Source organism: Poecilia mexicana, unplaced genomic scaffold, assembly GCF_051168715.1.
Source record: "Poecilia mexicana isolate PSO_F unplaced genomic scaffold, ASM5116871v1 scaffold_5, whole genome shotgun sequence".
Taxonomy (NCBI): Eukaryota; Metazoa; Chordata; class Actinopteri; order Cyprinodontiformes; family Poeciliidae; genus Poecilia; species Poecilia mexicana.
This window is the reverse complement of record NW_028263374.1, coordinates 12,142,344-12,161,584: the sequence shown is the minus strand read 5'-3', so window position 1 is coordinate 12,161,584 and position 19,241 is coordinate 12,142,344. Positions and strand designations below refer to the sequence as shown.

Below are 19,241 nucleotides of genomic sequence, written 5' to 3'. Positions count from 1 at the left end.
TACAGGGAAATCTTGGAAGAAAACCTGAACACTCCTGAACCTGGAGTCTGCAAAAGACTTGAGGCTGGGGCAGAGGTTCACCTTCCAGCAGGACAATTACCCTAAACATAAAGCCAGATCTACAATGGAATGGTTTAAATAAAAACATATTTATGTGTTAGAATGGCAAAGTCAAAGTCTAGACATAAACTCAGTGGAGAATCTTTGGCAAGATCTGAAAACTGCTGTCAAGTCAATTTTATTTGTATAGCACATTTCAGCTGCAAGGCAGTTCAAAGTGCTTTACATCAAAGGACTAAAAAGTGATAAAAATAACATACATTTACCTTAAAAAAGAAAAACATAGAAATTAAATTCAAAGTAAAATCAAAATTAAAATCATATACATTAATTATATTGATACATGTACCAATGATTAAGATTTAGAAACAACTGTAAATTGTTGTTTATTGGGGGGGTGGGGGTGGGGGGGTGTTGCCTTGATTTAAAGGAATTCAGCTGTGTTGCAGTTTTCTGTAAGTTTATTCAAGATTTATGGTGCACTGAAGCTAAGTTCTGCTTCAAAATGCTTGGTTCTGGTTCTGAGGATGCAGAGCAGACCAGAATCAACAAACTGTTAGCAGTAGTTTGGTGAAAAAAATGTCTCTCTTATGGTTTATATTTATTTTAATCCACACACTTATTCCACACACGTATTATTCATAATATTTTAAATAAAAAATATTTGATCAAAAATATATATTAATTTCTGTATATTTTTAGGTGCCACATACACCTTTTGTCCAATGTAAGGTTGGACAAAAGGTTGGGTTTAGGCATCCAACTAACCTTTATAAAATATTCAGTCTTATAGCACAGAGTAATCATATTTCCAACTCATCCCCAGTGTAAGAGTTGGCAATTTACACACAATTCATGTGTGTAAACAGCGACGTGAATTAGAAAGACACTGTAGTAATTAGCGGGACCTTCCGGCAGACAACCAATCAGAACAAGAGCTTGTGTGAATATTCATAAGGTCCTGCTATTACACAGAGTTGCCACCGGGGGCACTGTGGCGATACACAAATTATACACAAAATCTGGTTTATGTGTATTAAACGGACATCTCGTTTTTTTTGCATTTTTGGGGTTATTGGACCAATAGAAACCTTTCTACGCTTTTAGATTTTTGTCAAAATTAGCAGGACACCGCCCCTGTCCTGTTAATTCAAAATGTCCTGCTAGTGTTGCGTGTATTCTGACGAAATGTCCTGCTAAACCACATATACCAACACACACACACACACACACACACACACACACACACACATTTATATTTTAAGTTAATACTGTTGAGGAAAAATGATTATTTTTAGTGTTTAATACAGTTAATCTTACGGCATGTGTAAAAGGTATATTGAACATTCTCACTTCTTAATTTTGAACAGGTTTGTGTTAATGATTTAAAAACTAAACTATTGATGGGTAAGTATTCAAAGTACAAGAAGGAAAATACAGATCAAAAGGGAACTCTCACTGAGGCTCCTGTTGTGTTATCAGAGAGGACAGGAGGCCATAAAATTAGCATCTCCAGGAGGGCAGCATCACTTGAGCCTGGGAGAGAGAAGTTTGCTCGGTTCACAGAAGATCAAAAGTCTTCCAGAACTAACATCTGGGACGGTGTAAAACTGAATACAACATAGAATGTTAAAACCACTAACATTTAATTTCTAAGACATTTTTCTTGATTACTAATAATATGTTTTTTTAATGAAAATTGTATTATCTAATTTTAGAATTACTAATCTAGTAAATGATGAATGTATTTGAAAATTGTACTATCTGTGACAATATCAGAATCAAATGGAAATTGTTTGAATGAAAATGTTTTGTTTAGTATTAGAAAATTGCTCAGGATTTATGCTAAATGGGGTTTTGGAAAATGATTGTGTTAACTTGTATACTTAGGATTGAATATTATGTTTCATAGGTTAGAAAAAGAAATTTTACCTCATTCTGCTCTGTTGATTTTATGTGTTATTTTTGGTTTAAGGCCGGACTCAATCTTTTGGGGTGCTGAGTGCAGAAGAGCAAAACTGGGTTTGTGAAGATAACCTTTCCCTGAACCAAATTACTGAATTTAAGTTTGTTCCTGAGAATCTATGTAAGGAGAGATAGCGGGAGAGACTCCAGATTTCACAGCTATCTGTGAAATACTTTTCTTATGTTTTTCTTTGCCCAGATGACCTTAGAACCGCAGGAGGCAAGGACAAGCTCTCCGCTCTTTTTGTTAAACAAAAGAGCAAATGGCCTTTAATCTTGTCCGTAAATTAGGGGGAGTTCTAAGTTTTTCTGAGTGTCCAAGACAGCTTCCAGTTGGTCAAGCAGAGGTACGCCTTGTTTGAATATATTAAAGAGGAAAAACACGCCTACATTATAAAAGTTCGTGCCCAGGAGTAATAATTCAGATAGCTTCTGCTTTTTGCCTTTTTGCACCAGCTCTCTCCAAAGACGTGTCTTTGCCTTTTCTTTCTCTATCTTTTTTTTGTCTCAGGTAATGATTGTATGTCTCTGTTGTTCTGCAGTTTTGTTGTTAATTCATACGTTGTTTCCTATTGGATTAAACTCTGTCATTCTGTGACGTCAACACGCATTGTTGTTTTCCTTGTGGCCACACGTGGCTCGCCGGGAGGACCTGGGATCTAGAGGAAGAGAGAGCCAAACTTTTTCCAAAGTTAACTAATTTAGATATTCTTCCTTAACAATACCTGTCATTGACACATTTTATCACACACAATAATATATTTGGTAATCTAAGAAATGACTAAAGACAGAGTTTCTAACTTTTGATGTGATTATTTAATTGTTTTGGGGCATTTCTGAATAAAGAGCACAATGTTTTTATTTGATAGAAATTGTTCTGATAATTTTTATATTAACATTGATGAACAGACACTTTTACAGTGTTTTATTAAAGAACATATTTACATGATTCCATAATTTAATGTACATTTAACATTTCAAGGCAAGAAACAAATAATTTTCTTGTATTTATTTTTTATACATTACTGAGAAATGACTTTTTATTTATAAATCAGTCATTGTCAAACATTAAACTACATATTTTTCTTACTTTTTTCCAGAGAAAAAATATTTATTACACTATGTCAACTCTGCTATTGACAGCAAAGAGTGAAAATAATTCTAACAGAGTAAATTATTTTTATTTCATTACATAAGCTGTATTAATATACTAATACTTCAGATTGAGATATTTAAAAATACACAAAAGTGAAAGAATAAAACATTTATTTGTTATACTGGGAACACTGGTCACAGGCAGGGCTTCAGTCTGCTGGTCACACTGGGAGAACTCAATGACTTCTGAGACGTCCTGGTTCACAGGCTAAAGCCAATGGGTAATATTGAGCATTAAAATGCATTGCCCTATTTTTAATTCAAATAGCACTATGCTATGTATGTATGTATGTATGTATGTATGTATGTATGTATGTATGTATGTATGTATGTATGTATGTATGTATGTATCTATCTATCTATCTATCTATCTATCTATCTATCTATCTATCTATCTATCTATCTATCTATCTATCTATCCATCCATCCATCCATCCATCCATCCATCCATCCATCCATCCATCCATCCATCCATCCATCCATCCATCCATCCATCCATCCATCCATCCATCCATCCATCCATCCATCCATCCATCCATCCATCCATCCATCCATCCATCTATCTATCTATCTATCTATCTATTGTTAAGAAAATAAATTTAAGATATGCTAGTTTTAAAACTTAACATGTCTTGATTGAAATAGCCTAATTATAGTTATAAAATCAGTAACTTATTCTGGCCTATTGACCTTTATGTTACCTGTAGTTAAAGCAGATGGTTTGCTAGGATCGAACTGCCTTTTGTCTATGTGGGAAACAATACAGGAGAAGTTCTAGCTTTTCACAATCATCTGTTCCTGGCTTTAGAGAGAGGATCAGAGATAGCTGGTTGGATGAGCAAAGACACGCCTTATTTGAATAAATTAAAGATAAGAATACGCCTTAACTATAAAACTTTCTACACAGAAGTAACACATTAGATTTGCTCTTGCAATTCTCCAAAGACGTCTTTGCACGTCTTTGCAAGTCTTTGCAAGTCTTTGCTTTTCTTTCTTTCCTTCTTCTTCTTTCCATTTATGTCAGGTAAATGAATGTATGTGTCTGTTGTTCTGCAGTTTCTGTTGTAATTTTATGCGTTGTCTTCTATTGGATTAAACTGCAATTCTGTGACGTCTGCACTCATTGTTGTTTTTGTGTGGCTACACATGGCCCGCCGGGAGAACCTGAGATGAAGTTCGAGCCAAAGAGTTTCTTTCTTAAGAATCTTCTTCAACACTATCTATTATAATTATAATATATATAACATCTATAACATATATATATATTATTTATTATAATTATAATATATATATAACATATATTATGTATTATAATTATAATATATATAATTTATTATAATTATAATATATAATATATATAAAATATATATTATTTATTATAATTATAATATGTATAACATATATATATATTTATTATAATTATAATATATATATATATATATATATATATATACATACATATATATATATATATATATATATATATATATATATATATATATATATATATATATATATAAAATATATATTATTTATTATAATTATAATATGTATAACATATGTATTATAATTATTAGTATTATTAATTATTTCACCCAAAAACGTGAAGTAAGAAAGTGTGACAACTTTGCCGAAGCATGTTATTTGAGCTTTCACGGTGTCCGTAGTTCCCCAGATAAGCGCGCCGAACAAGCGTGTGCTTGCTACGCGCGTGCTTTCTCAGTGCTCATCACGAGCACGCGCGTATTTTGCCGCGTGGGCGGGGCGGAGCGGCAAGAAGACGAAGGGGGAACAGTATGAGAAAGCCCAGACTGTGCTGTAAACGAGATTTTTTTTTTTCTCGAGCAACTTCAAAGGAAAGCACTGAAGGCATTGGTCAGGCTAACGCAATACTGCCCTCTTCGACGTTATTATGTCACTCCCAACCGTTATTTTACCTTATTGTTGTCCTTTCACGTGAGCCTATTTTTGGCGTATTTTTCAAAATCGGATTTGCCTTTGATCACGTCGTGAACTATGACGTCTTGTCATCAAGCGACAAGCAAAGGCTAGAAGCCTTTAATACGTCATAGTCATTGGCTTAACGTAACCAACTGCAATTCGAATTTACTTCATTTCTGTTGGAAACTTCTCCCAGAAAACTTCAGCAACAATCTACTGTTTTAAGACAAAAAACAGTAGAAAAATAGCAAAGTTGGAAACTTAAGATAGCTTCAATAGAGAACTAAGGTAAGAAAATGAAGCGGATAATTCAAAAGTGCTCTGAGGATCAGCTAGACACTTTCGAAAACCAAGAGGTGCATGCTGCATTCAAAGAATTACAGAACGAGGTTTCACAAATTGCCACCTTTCCTGAGACCCGAAGCTTAGGATCAACCGACACTGAAGAAAGCCACTCAAAATCATTTCCTCTGAAACGGATGAAGTCGTCAGTGGGAAATTCAGCAGGACAACATCCCAATCCAGTAACTTGTAATGTGGCAGAGTCAGACACTTTTGAAAACCAAGATGTACGCGCTATCCTCAAAAAACTACAAAGTGAGGTTTCAGAGGCTTCCAACTCTGCAGAAACTCAAAGCTTAGAATCAGCAGTCATTGAGAATGACCAGTTAAAATCATTTCCTCGAAAAACGATTAAGTCCTTAGCGGAAAATGTTGCAGGACAAGGTCCTAATCCAGTAACTTGTAATGTGCCAGGGACTTTTGAAAACCAAGCGGTACACACTGCCTTCAAAGAATTACAAAACCAGACTTCATCTATTTCCATTCCTCCACACACCCAAAACCTAGAATCAGCTGTTTTTGATGATGGCCTGTTAATCTCATCTCCAGATAAAGTGATTAAGTCCTTAGCCGAAAATGTGGCAGGACAACGTCCTAATCCAGGTCCTTGTAGTGAGCCAGGCACTTTTGAAAACCAAGAGGTACGCGCGGCCTTCAAAGAACTACAAAACCATGTCTCAAATATTTCTATATCTCCACATAACCGAAGCTTAGAATCAGCTGACTTTGAAAAAGGCCAGTTAAAATCATTTCCTGGGAAAGCGATTAAGTCTTTTATAAAAAATATAGCAGGACAACATTTTACTTCAGGACCTCCGACTGCCTCTGTGCAAGTTCCTACTCCAGAAAATTATACTGCCTCTGTGCAAGTTCCTTCTCCAGAAACTGAAGCCTTTGCACAATTTCCTTCTCCAGAATCTTCTACTGACTTTGAACACGTTTCTTCTGCAAAGAAGTCTACTCCCTTTAAATTCTTTAAGAAGCCTGCTACTGGAACCATCCCTTCAAAGCTCAGCAGCATTGGCAGAAAACATCATCCCAACATTGGGGATCAGGGAACCAGCAAACAACCACCTTATAATCCTGCTACCAAGAGGGACCTTGATAGTGTGCAGACTGGGCTACTAGGAGTAGACCCTACAGCACGCACTAAAGACAGGACAGGTCAAGACAAGCAAGAGAAAGGAATACAATGTTTTGAGCACGGCATTGCTCAGGGAGAAGATGATTTGACTGATTGTGAGTTCCATTGCAAAACTTGCAAATCCAGTGTTAAACCCTCTGTGCTTAAGGAGTTTATCACTGAGGTGTCAGACTTGCTTCAATGCCAAACATGTAAACACGAGGTTTACATTATTTCTGCTGTCGTCAATAGACTTATGGAAAAATACCCCCGTGATTCTGAGCGACTGCTGCTGAGGGAACAGTCTGCTGTTCTGAAAAGGCGTCTCTGCATTTACCTGTCAGCTCACCTAGGCATTCAAAAATGTAATGAAATTGATCGGAAACTAAACTCAGATTACTATGCTAAGGTCATAGTTAACAACCTTCTAGGGATCTACGGTTCACCAAGAAATCTGATCAAAGCAGCAGTTATTCCAGACAGCAACTTTTGCGATGACTTTGTAGCGTTTGTTGGATGTGAACTCGTAAAGACGAGAGCATACAAGAAATACGGTTTCCTTAAAAAGATGTTTTCGCCTTTCAAAAAAGCCTATAATTGGACTTATGATCAGTTCGCTCCAGCCACACAGGTGATGTTAGATCTCAGTTGTTGTGGACCTATTTTTGCAAAAGATGGAGAAAATTAGGAGGGCGGATTATTAGGAGGATGACAAAATAAATCCTCATCTCTATTTTCATTGACTTTTTTATTTATTAATTTTGGTGGAGGTTTTTTCCTGTTAAAACAGAGTTTTCCCTCTTATGTGATGTTAGATTAAAAAAAACACCTTCCAAAGTAGAAAGACATAAATTTTCCTTTGGTTCTGCTCTAAACATAAATTAACTTAGTTTTTAAAAAGTTGACTTGTGGATTCTCTGCAGGTCATTTTCTTTGGTAATATTACTACTTTGTTATGTAACCTTCATGTACAAGTAAATCAGATTTTGGTTTCATCGTCATTTTATTTTCTGTCTCACAGTTAATAACTATCATTACAATTACTAAATTATTTTACTATTTTTATGTTCTCTTTATTCTCTTCCATATTAGAATTGTTTTTCTTTTCTTTTTTGTATTTTATTATTGTTAATATTATTACTCTAAGTATCAGTACATCTGATTTACTATCACCAGTATTATCACTATTAGGTTAATCCAGAATTATTAGAGAACAGGAAAATAATGTAAATCAAAAAATAACTGAAAAAAATACACATCCTAACCCACGTGTTAAACAATTTCATTGTTTTTGTTGCGACACCTTTTATGTTCTGCGTTTTGTCTTTGTTCTGTTCGTGTCGATCTTAATGTATACCTCCTTGGTTTTTCTTGTTCCTTTTTTGTTTGCTTTATTTGTGGTGCTGTCATTTCTTCTTTTATCTGGTTATTTTGCACTAATTTGTTGGTCTGTAATGTTTGTTCTGTGTGCATTTATTGTTGAATTTTAAAAACATGCTGAAAATCACTCAAGAATAAAATAAAACAGGATCCCCAGCATTTGGCCAGCGGTGGCCATGCACCCCTCTGCCCCCCCATTGGGGGCACCACTGAACATCCAAATATTGTACACCAAGCAACCTGGAGGAAACCTTTACAGAGGTCCCAAAAAGCAAAGTTTGCAAGGGATATTAATCGGTACCGTAGCTGTAATAGACCAAACCTTAGCTGATGAAATATACTAAACTATGCCATTTTATTTTTTGCTGTCTTTAATATTCATCATAGTCTCTTTATGTTCACCACACACAAAACACACCATATTTCAGCTTTATTTTCTTAAAAAAAAAAAAAAAAAAAAGCAGCCATGTCCTCCACTGTTTCACTTCAAAAACCAAAGCATACATGTAGTACCACAAAGACCATTATGTCCGTCACAAACAAAAACTCCACATCAACGACAAAGATGATTGGACAGTTGTATAAAGTGTAGGTTTAAGTACAGATAGTAAAGCCATCATTTAAGCTTCTCAGTCTTTAAAATGAGAAAGTACATGAGGAGAATTCGAAACACACTCGAATGAAATGTGTCCAAACTGAAGTAGAAACAATAATAATCATCCTAAAACTGATGAGGATCTCTTCAAACGACTGCCTGCGTTGGACAACATCACAGTTTTCAGTGGAGTGGATTTATTTTAAACATACTCTACTCAGTCTACAGTAAATCTACAGGAAACACCTCTGGATTATTTGAAGGTATCAGAAAATAAATAATTTTTTTTTTATCATACAAGCAACAGTAGTATTACATCATAAGGTTTCTCTCCTCTTAGGCCCTCAATATGTGCAAACTGCAAGAGCTTAAAAAGGTAGCACTTTATGCATGGACCGCAGAATATAAAAACAAGTGTTTTTACAACGAGCACTTCATTCAAAGTGTAGCGAATGTGACAGAAGACTAAAATATTATTAATATTAGAGCCACTTAAATAAAATAGGGAGTTGATAAAACAAAGGATTTTTTTTTTTTTGGAACTAACCAGCTTCTCTAATCAACCCAAATGCTAATATTATCCTCTTTACATCTTTAAAAAGTCAAATACTGAGATGTAAATATAACGCTGAGCTGAGAGTGAATTAGCAGTGAAATCCCACCTAATGCATTGATTTTTTACCAACTCTTGTCCCCATCAGAAACCAAATTACTTAATATTAGACAGAAGTCACTGGTCTTCATCACCACCTGTGCTTCGACAGAAAATGCTCCGTTGTAGCAGTTTATCACGAGTACTTCAACATTAAAGGGGTTTTCCTTTCGTTAAGACACAGATATGTCAGCGCGGACGGGGCTTCTGTCAAGAGTCTTCGTGTTTAACCAGACTGAAGATTCGCTTCTTTCATTCGACAGCAACCAGAAAGCATCTCCACGCCGCTGAAAATGCACTTGGAGGGATGTTGAATTCTTCTTGACGGCTTCAAGACGAATCCAGAAGAGTCCAAGTCCAAACAGACACGTGACAAAAACCCAAACAGATGGACACGAAGCCGGAGGAATGCTTCACTTAAACTTTGTTCCAAAAAGAATAATAATTAGAACGAGGACTATGACGAAAAGGATCAAAATGACGAGCATCTTCCTGTTTTTCTTCTGATACTGCTCTGCCTGCGAAGGAAAGGGAAGAAAAAACATACAAACAGAAAAATTTAGGTCCCGACTCATTAATTTAGCATGTGGATTTTTATTATTGTCTTTAAAAATTAAAATAATTTTTTGGTTGACATTTAACACTTAAGCAAATGAATGATCAAAGTCATCCAAATTCATGACTATGGATAAAAATAATGTAATGTATCCAATTGTTAGATTCAAAGACGTTTATGTTAATTGCTTTGTCGTCATTCACGTTTTGGAAAAAAAAAAATACAGATTTATTATTGAAAGCCTGAAATCTATAAGGCAGCCCTGCCGATCATGTGTTTGTAAACTTACGATCATAACTGGATGGTTCATACAGGAAACATCTAGCACTTGAAATATGACATGCAGAACCGTGTGTTTTGTTTACCTTCTGTAACTGTTTCAGTCCGTCTTCTGTTTTTACACAAGCCTGCTCCACGTTGAAGTCAATTCTGTCCAGAACAGTTCCCTTTGAGAAAATAAAAACATTTTTATTAGAACAAAGTACAAACAGCCGGAGCTGCACTTTATTTTGTAAAGCTAACGCCAGTTTTTTTTTTTCTCCATTTCCAAATACATCTAAACTTTTATATAAGGATGTTTTTATTTTACAGAGATAATCTCTAAAATGCAGGGGTGAATGAATTTTCATACAGAGATGGTATCAAATGCTTTCTCTTCTGTTATATATTAAATAACAAAAAAAGGCAAACTTCAACTGAACGCAGTTTTTTCCTTCTTTGATTAAATATTTTTCTGGCTGCTAGATTTTTTGTTTCTAGTTTTTTTTTATAATTATTTTTTAAGTTGTATTTGTTAGATGCATTTTTCTGCAGTTTTTTAAATACAGCAGCCTCAACCATAAACTCTAGTATTGCATTGTTTTGGAAAAAAAAAAGAAATCAAACAAAAAAAATCTGCAAAAAGATTTAAGGCTTCTACCAACATGAAAAAGATCCTCTAAAAATATTGTTTTCAAAAACAAAATGACTTAAATTTTCACAGTAAGCAATAAAAAAACAGAAAAAAGAAATGTAGCATTTACAATTATTCCACTAATTATTCTCCTTTCAGTACCTGCTCCACCACCATTCCCGCCAAATCCCGGAAAATCTCATTCAGATCCGAGATGGATTGCACTATTTGTCGGATCTCCCTCTCCCGTTCCTCCACCAGAACCGTGTTCTGCTCCACCAGCATCAGCTGATCATCTGTGAACCCCTGAGAATTCAAGATTCACACACCCTGTTACACACTCACAAAGAAGGGAGGATAATAAGCACAGAAAACCTGAGCAAACGCTGTTCCAACCCATAATGCAACAGTAATTCATCAATATTAATGAGTTCATGTCGCTGGTTGCTAACCATTTTCAGTGACAGATAAACTGGGCTGTTTTATTTCTTGATACTTTCATCCTGCTCACTTTCATGGAAAAGATAATTTTTCAACTTTTTAAAAGGAGCTTAATGCAGGCCTGAATCAACTCATAAATACAAAATACCACTTCTAAATTCTACATTAGATTTAATTCTAATAAAGCAAAATGTGTGAAAGATGACCAAAAAGAGGGAGACAAATAGGCAGACTCATGAAAACATCTCAATTTTATTTACACTTTCATAAAATTACCAAAATAATCAAGTATAACATTAAAAAGTATGTGTATCTCCATTGCTGGAGTTGATAGTTTGCCTGAAGATCTTAAACTAAGTAATAACATAACACAGTTTAAAAATAAATTAAAACATAGAATGACTGAAAGCGATAAAGTGACTTTCATATTTGAAATATGATTGAGAACTTCCTGATGATTTACTTACTTTAGTTTACCTTTCTCTTTTTTCTTTTCTCATCTGGATTTTTATGCATTTTTTATGGATTTTGTTAATTTTACTTAAAGTTATGAAGAGTGGAACAAACCCAAATAGCTTCAGCCCACACCTTTTTGATTTATACAACACTTATGAATTATTTTTACTCAACTTTGTTTTGAATTTCTTTGGTTTGTAGCTGCAGGGTTAACTGATTGCAACAACTATTATGCGTGTCTGAGTGCTTTACGTCGAATAAGCTCAACTTCAAAAATGTACGGAAACTGCTTATGATGTAATCATCGTTCAGCTGCAGCAATGCCGTCCTGCTCTCGCTCTGCTGGCGCAAACAAAATCCTCTCACCTTGTCGTACAGAGCTAACTCTTCATCCTCTTCCATTAAAGGTCCTGAATCAAAAAAGTGCTTCGATCTCTCCTCCCGATTCTTCATACCTGGTACATAACCGTCCGCATGATTAAAACGGCAAAATAAAAGAAACGCCGTCTAAGGTGGATCTACGTAGATGATGTTGAACAGAATAAGAAGTTCCTTACGTTTTAAATAGCTGGACTGCGTGTGCCTGAAGTTGGTGGACAGGTCCTGCAGGCTCTGAGCCAGGGACGACACCACGTTCACCAAGAGCCTCTCCTCCTGCTCGGTGCAGTGGCCCCGGCGAGACTGCAGGCCCGTCACGGATCGCTGGCATCGGTGGAACATCTGAGCAGAAGACGAGATCACGAGCCGTCAACCAGCGCAAGCAAAGCAGGACCCGACTAGAAGAGGTCGTGTTTTTATGTTTGACGTTTTTCTGTTAAGTCAACAATGTCAAAAGCATCTCTGTTTTATCAGTTTGAGTTTTCCTCCACTGTTCAAGAAAGAAAAATGTTTTAAAAAGGTTACAAATATAAAGAAGAGATTTTATTTGAATGGAAATTACACAAATAAATCTCTAATAAATAAAAGCTGCTGCTGCTCCAACAAAGCTGCGCAACCACAAAAATGTTAAAAACCTGCCCCTTTGATGAGGTCAGATATGAACAGCGAAAGCAACAAGTTAACCAGTAATAATTTTCAAAGCAATAAATAAATAAATTCAGCTTTCTGCACGATACTTTTAAATCACGTTTAGCCACACTTTGTAAGTCGTGTCGCTCCATTTAGCACATTATTTAGTTGAGAAAATCAGCAGACGAATTGAAGAAATTAGGAACAGCTTAAAGGAAAATTTCAGCAGAGATTAATTACTTATTTTTTAACAAAGTCATAAAGTGCTGCACAATATAAAACCTCAAACCATAAACCATTAAATTGACAAAGTGAGACGAAGCGTACGATGACAGACAGAAAAGTGCTAAAGCTGATGTGGAACCACAGGGAAAGGCTACAGTAAATACATCTGTCTTTAATTTTAGATAGCTAACGGGCAATTCTTTTACCATCGAATGTTACTGCATAATCTATATTGTCAATTTTTTATTTATTGTGACAAAAATAAACTCTGCATAATTATGTTTACTTACCCCAAAAACTAAAACTATTGTTGAGTCTGTTGCTTTTTTCCCTCCACTGTTATTTTCATATCAATATTTTTAGCAATATAATTAAACGCAGTTATTATTTGCTGCTCAGTGATAAAACTGCACTGCGTAATTTAACCTTTGCAGCAATAAGCAAGTTGCTCCTGTAGGCAAGTTGCTGATTCCACTCCTCATCTGGACAGTAATGACAGCGAGTGTTGAAATTAGATAAAAAGGTGAATTTCTCAAACCAAAACTGATCCAAATGGGGACAGCGGTGAACAAAAGCACCTGCGTGATCTCCTGGGTAGTGATCTCTATGGCGTGCTCCTCCTCGCTGCTGTCATCCAGCGTTGGACGGTTCATGTGCTTGTCGTGAAGCAAAGCCAGGTCCCTCATCTTCTGCTGGATCCGTGTGATGTCGTACTGGATCTGAAAGATCAGCAGTCAAAAAAATCAATACCGCGCGTTTCATTGTTTCATTTCTGCCCGACCGATGATCCGATTTACCTCGTCGACCCCTTCTATCCATTTGGGAGGCAGCTTCTTTGTGACGCCGATAGCAGCTTCTGGGTCCAGACTGATCCCAGAGACCAGAGCCATCCGGTCATCGGCCAACTTAGAAAAAAAACAAAAAAAACAGACATCTGTATAAAAATGTTTCTTATAGCAACAAAATGATGCGATGATTATGATGATTGTAGAGCTCTACTTTTATTCTCTTAATTTTGTGAAGGGAAAACAACAGTAGTACCTCGTCAAGCTCCTAATGTGATTGTGAGAGAGCAGAGTGTTTCCATCCAGCCAGGTTAAGCAAAGGGGGAGAGAAGCAGAAGTAACAGATTGAAACGCAGAAAAAACCCCCTGTAAATATCAAAGAAAAGGTTTGCTGTCTACTTTCAGTTAAAAATGAGCATCATTAGTTCTAGCAGCTCATATTAGTCCTTCATAATGTACTCGAGTGTGTTACTAGTGTAAGAAATAAATCATCCCTGAGAGACAATGATGCAACGTTAGATCGTGTAAGCTCCCATACAGAAAGAAGAAAAAAAAATACTATTCTCAGTAAGTCCTTATAAAATTTTCCCACATAACAACCACAGACGTCACAGTATGATATTGGGATTTTAAGTAATAGAACATCTGAAGTGGAGAAAAAATGTTTTTGAATTACTTAACCTTCCCTTCAGAACCACCCTCAGCTGCAATTACAGCTTTTTCAGTTTCCCCATGTCTTCAGACTGTTTGAGCAAAACAGCTCAAACTCAGTCAGACTGTATGTGTCAACATTGACACATTGTCATGTGTCAATGTCCAACATCCCCACAGCATGATGCTGCCACTGCCACCCTTCATGCCGCAGCGATAGATTTACAGCATTTTGTGCATAGGTTAGAAAGTTTGATTTCAGTCTCAGCTGGTGAGGGTCTCTTCCTTCACATGCTGCCGTCTCTCCTACATTGTTTTTGGGGAAACTGCAGATTGGTGAAGAGTACGAATGTCAGTGGTTTTAACGTCGACCGACTCTCCCACCTGAGCTGCGGCTCTCTGCAGCTCCTCTACGGTTACCGCCAGGCGTCTCAGGTGCTTCTCTAATTACTGCTGACCTTCCCTGGTCGTGGTGAGTTTGGAGCACCATACTCCATTTTAAATAATAGATACAGCAGTGTACTTAAGTTTTGGTCTGTCACATAAGATCCCAATAAAATACGATGAGGTTAAAGGTTGTGACAAAATGTTAAAATGTTTAAAGCATGCGAGTGCTTTGTCAAGGCCACTGTTAGTATTCTCCAATAAAATGGAGTGAAACCATAACACTGATCTGTTCGTGTTTCTACGAGAGAATGTGAGGTGAGCAGGAATGTGGTGGAAAGGTTCACAGCAGGGTGTGATAGTCGCAGCTGGAAGCTTCCTACAGCTTAGAGAATGTTTCAGGGAGTAAGAAGAGGACTGTTTTTCTACCTTTACTTCTGCAAAGGTTTCAGCATGCATACAAACATCAGGGTTTATAACACAGGCTTTGTTTCTAGACTGACTCATAACGCCCTGTAAATGAAATTTATCACATCAGATGATCAACAATAAATGAAGTTTTCTTTGCAGGCAGGCAAGGAATGTCCACTATCCCTTGTTTGGGCTCCCTGGTAATCTGATACCGAGCTTTATCCTTTCTGGGTTTTCAAGCTGCGGGTTTGGAAAAAACACAAGTTTGGGAAGGAAGATCTCAGATAAAAATGTTTGCCTTCCATTAGAGCTGCTCTGAGGGAAAATGTTTGGACTCATTTTGCGCCTTTGTGGAGAGATTCCACACCATGTGGTGATTTGTCTCTCACAATGCCTCAGAAAAGTATTCATACCCCCTTTGCACTTTTTTTTTTAAGTGTTGTTGTCGGATTACAACCATGAACTTCAACGTATTGTATCGCAGTTTTATTTTATAGACCATAAAATAGTCCATAATTGTGAAATGGGATGTACTAATACATTGTTTACAAATGTTTTACAAATAACCGGTATTAGTATTAATGCAGTTGTTCTATGAAGGGTGCTTGTTAAAAAAATGCTAACGAACAATTAGCATAATGAAGATCAAAGAACACAGCAGTCAGGCTAAGGCAAAGGGAGATGTTTGAAGAAGGCTGTAATAACATACTCAAAACTTTGAAAATATCACAGAAACCTCAAAATAAGAGAACGCTACTAAGTAATGAACTGACAGGCTGTGGAAGGACACCATTAGTCAGAAGTCGAGGATCCGTGGGAAAAGTACAGTGGGAAAAGTATTGAATAAAATGGTGTTTTGGTGAAATAATAAAGAATGTGCGGCAAAAAACTAACACTGCACCTCCCCCTGAAAACCCTGTGAAACATAGTAATGGCAGCATCATGCTGTGGGGAAAGTTCGCTTTAGCAAGGACAAGGAAGCATGTCACAGTTAATGAATAAATATGGGGAAAAAAGATGAGAAATCACTGATGAAAACCTGCTGGTGCCAACCAACATGTTCATGAAAATGAGGATGAGTTTGTTGTAACCTGACAAAAAGTTGAAAAAGTTCAAGGGATGTGAATACTGATTTACAAGCCTGAATATCAACCTAGCTTTGGATCTTTTAATATATATATATATATATATATATATATATATATATATATATATATATATATATATATATATATAAATAAAACAGAGGGCTGACTTGGCCAATCCAAAACATGTCACAGAGGAAATCAGCTACAGTCACAGGATGGACCTAGACTACAGCACAGATTTTACAGAGACGAGAACACATGTAAACATCTTTTAACTTTCAGTAGCAATGAATGATTTAAATAGTGTCAAAAACAGACTTTAGCAGTGGTTAATATTTAACAAATGCCATTTTTCATAGTTTTTAGCTTCGATTTAGCTTCTGCGGGCAATAAAACATCCTTGCATGGTCCTCCTGATTCACTCTCGTCAATCAGTCATGAAGTGAAACAAGGGACCGCATCAGCTCTGACAACACAGAATATCTACTGCTACCCAGGTGGCTCTAGCTACGCGGACTCAGGGACTAACTACATGCAAACACACACAGTAAAATGTCAAAACAATGCAGAGCACTCACCGCAGCATTGCTACGTGTACTCAGACGGGGGTCGTATGTACTCACTTGCTCAGCCAAAATCTGCCGGTTTTGGATCGCATTGTTCCGCATTAACAAGAAGGCATCGGTCAGACGCCGAGTGGCCATGACTGCCTTTGTTGAGCTCTGAATTAACAGAGGACAAACTGACTGCGGATCACCCGATGATTTAGTAAATTATCTCCAATGACGCGCTGCTAGCTTTAGCTTTACCTGCGAAGAGTGAGGGAAGTCTCGCGGTTACAGCACATCAAATCTCTCCGATCATATTGATCTGTCAAGCTTCTTTAGCATCAAATTTTAGTATCGAGAGAAAACCGGGAAGTTCAAGACAATTTTGTATTTGTGGTCAAATTGGAAACGGTTGCTCCTCTCTTAGAGAGCTACGGAAGTATGTGTACGTCAACACGTAAACGTCTGCGTTAAGCGCATCTTCTTCTAGTGCTACCCTCATCAGCACTTTACAGATATGTCGCCCTCTAGTGCCTCAATTAACATTTTTTCTTTCTTTGTTTAAACACTGTCAGGTTTAAAAAGCGCCGTGATTTTTCTAAATAATGGCTCATGCTGATACAGGACAGGATACATTGCAGCCAGTTAAATTATTTAGTGAAACTGTAAAAATAATGCAAAAATGCATTGCTATTTCAATGAGAACAACATGTTATTTCACTTATTATTAACATTCTAGCATTTTTTAAAAAAAATATCCCAATGAGCAACATTTTTAATAGTTTAATCGTTTAAAACATTAATCAATCTATTGTCTATATTTCTATTCTTGCAGGGTTGAGTGGCCATTTTAATTCTTTAAATAGAAAGAATTCTTTATAATATTTATTAGAATAAGAGCACAGGTTTCCATGAAGTCTGAAATATGGAGGAACTAATTAGTAATAAGTTGTTTTTAGTAGTCATACAAAACAAAAGCAGGTGAGAAGAGAACTATAATTAAACATCGGATTGGTTTTTTTAGGTCAGTGCATAACTTCATTGATTTTTATTTTTAATTCATATGACATAGAAAAAGAACTACAATGCATTTAAAATTTAATCTAGATTAAACATCCACAACAAGCAGGGTAAGTATCACCCTTTATTTTAACTTTTTTTTTTGTCAGGGAATGGCATTATCTGCTGCAGAAAAGCAGAGGTGCCGCAGGACTTGTTGTGATGCAAACCCTGAAAGAAGGCAGAAAAACTTTACTTAGGCCTATGTAACTGGATATCTGGGGGAAAATTTATACGTTTTTATGCATTTTGGCCATTCATCTACACAAAACCTTTGTTTAATACCACTCGGACCAAAGTGCATATTTGAGAAAACTTCTTATTTGTGTTTTTGTTTGGGTGTGTATGTGGAAAAGGTAAGTTTGTTGATTGAAGATGTGAAGCAGAAATGCATGAATAAGAATAAAACTTTTTTTTCAGGTGAAGTTCATGAGAAGACATTAGCTGGTATGCAAATGACCTGATGAGAGAGCCACAATCCCCATTAGGAAAAGAGTCTCTAACTAGCCTTCCTATGAGTTTCTGCTGGATTCTCATCTCCCTTCAGTGTTCTGACTGGGTTTTCTCCCATTGGGTTTGATTTCTCCTGTAGAAGTCCGTGCCTCTAAAAATAAAAATAATTTATAATGTAAAGCTAGGGACAAGTCAGCTATTGGAAAACGTAACCAGGGGAAGAGTATCCAAAAATTATACTCAAGTAAGAGCAGCACTACTTCAACATATTTCTATTCAAGTAAAACTAAAAGGTAGCTGTCCACGAAATTACCCAAGTAATAATAAAAGAGTGTCAAGTTACTCAAGAATTGATAGCTGATCAAAACATCAATCAATTAATATTCAAAAATTACATCATCAGATGGACTAAAATAAAGAGTTACATGGAAATTTAGGTATTTTAAGGACCAAAGTGAAAATAATTCTTATGAATAACATCAGTACAAAATAACAAAATCATTCAAAAGAAAAAAATCCAAATTGATTAATTTCAATTTAAAACTTATGAAACTTTAACAAAAACTGAAGGTGTGCGTCTTGTTCTTCAGAATCTCCAGAAAATTTATGCACGAATACCAATACTTCATAATAAAATTACTCAAGTAAAAGTAGAAAGTACAGTTTAGTAAAAATACTCCTGAAATAAAAAAAATAAACACATCTAAAAAGTTACTCAAGTAAATGTCACTCAGTAAACTAGTCTCTATCCAACTCTGCCTGTAACATGGTGGATATTTGATCCCTGTAGTACAAAGACTTTCACCATTAATTTTCTTGTTGTCTAACAAGCCCCGTATCACATTAAATAATAAAATCAAGAAAAGCAATACTTTATATAAAGCTACAATGGCCAAATGGCACCGAATGAATAAAGTGTGGCGTGTTTGAGGTCGGTGACGGGGCCTGGGTGGTGCCACTAACCGTAATTATTATGTAGCTGAAAGCTCCTCCTCCGTTCATTCTTAATCCCTCTGGCTCTGCCCGCTAATACTGCGGCTGAAATTCATCCACAAGGATCAGGCGGCCGCG

At 36.2% G+C, this 19,241-nt stretch overlaps 1 protein-coding gene across 6 annotated transcripts; it reads right to left on the bottom strand.

Annotated features, from left to right (window-relative positions):
• Nucleotides 1-8,381: 8,381 nt before the first annotated feature.
• Nucleotides 8,382-19,218, bottom strand: stx16 (syntaxin 16). 6 transcript variants are annotated; one of them, XM_088005527.1, is made up of 9 exons: nt 16,920-17,124; nt 16,689-16,832; nt 13,589-13,696; nt 13,370-13,510; nt 12,116-12,278; nt 11,925-12,013; nt 10,824-10,967; nt 10,135-10,215; nt 8,382-9,731 (listed from the first exon to the last, which is right to left on the bottom strand). In XM_088005527.1, exons 2-9 carry the CDS (start codon nt 16,812-16,814, stop codon nt 9,627-9,629), a joined length of 957 nt encoding a protein of 318 aa, XP_087861653.1. In that variant the 5' UTR covers nt 16,815-16,832; nt 16,920-17,124; the 3' UTR covers nt 8,382-9,626. The 6 variants fall into 6 exon arrangements, with proteins under 6 accessions (XP_087861653.1, XP_087861654.1, XP_087861655.1 ...); XM_088005528.1 differs by having other exon boundaries at nt 16,734-16,832; XM_088005529.1 differs by lacking the exons at nt 16,689-16,832; nt 16,920-17,124 and adding an exon at nt 19,134-19,218.
• Nucleotides 19,219-19,241: the final 23 nt, after the last annotated feature.

Bases quoted from the DNA above. Each gene is read 5' to 3' on its own strand.
- stx16 (XM_088005526.1), bottom strand. From the start codon at position 16,814: ATGGCCACTCGGCGTCTGACCGATGCCTTCTTGTTAATGCGGAACAAT. The intron at 13,511-13,588 runs GTAAATCGGATC...CTGATCTTTCAG, and splicing joins GGATAGAAGGGGTCGACGAG to ATCCAGTACGACATCACACG. The intron at 12,014-12,115 runs GTAAGGAACTTC...GTTATGTACCAG, and splicing joins GCAGTCCAGCTATTTAAAAC to GTATGAAGAATCGGGAGGAG.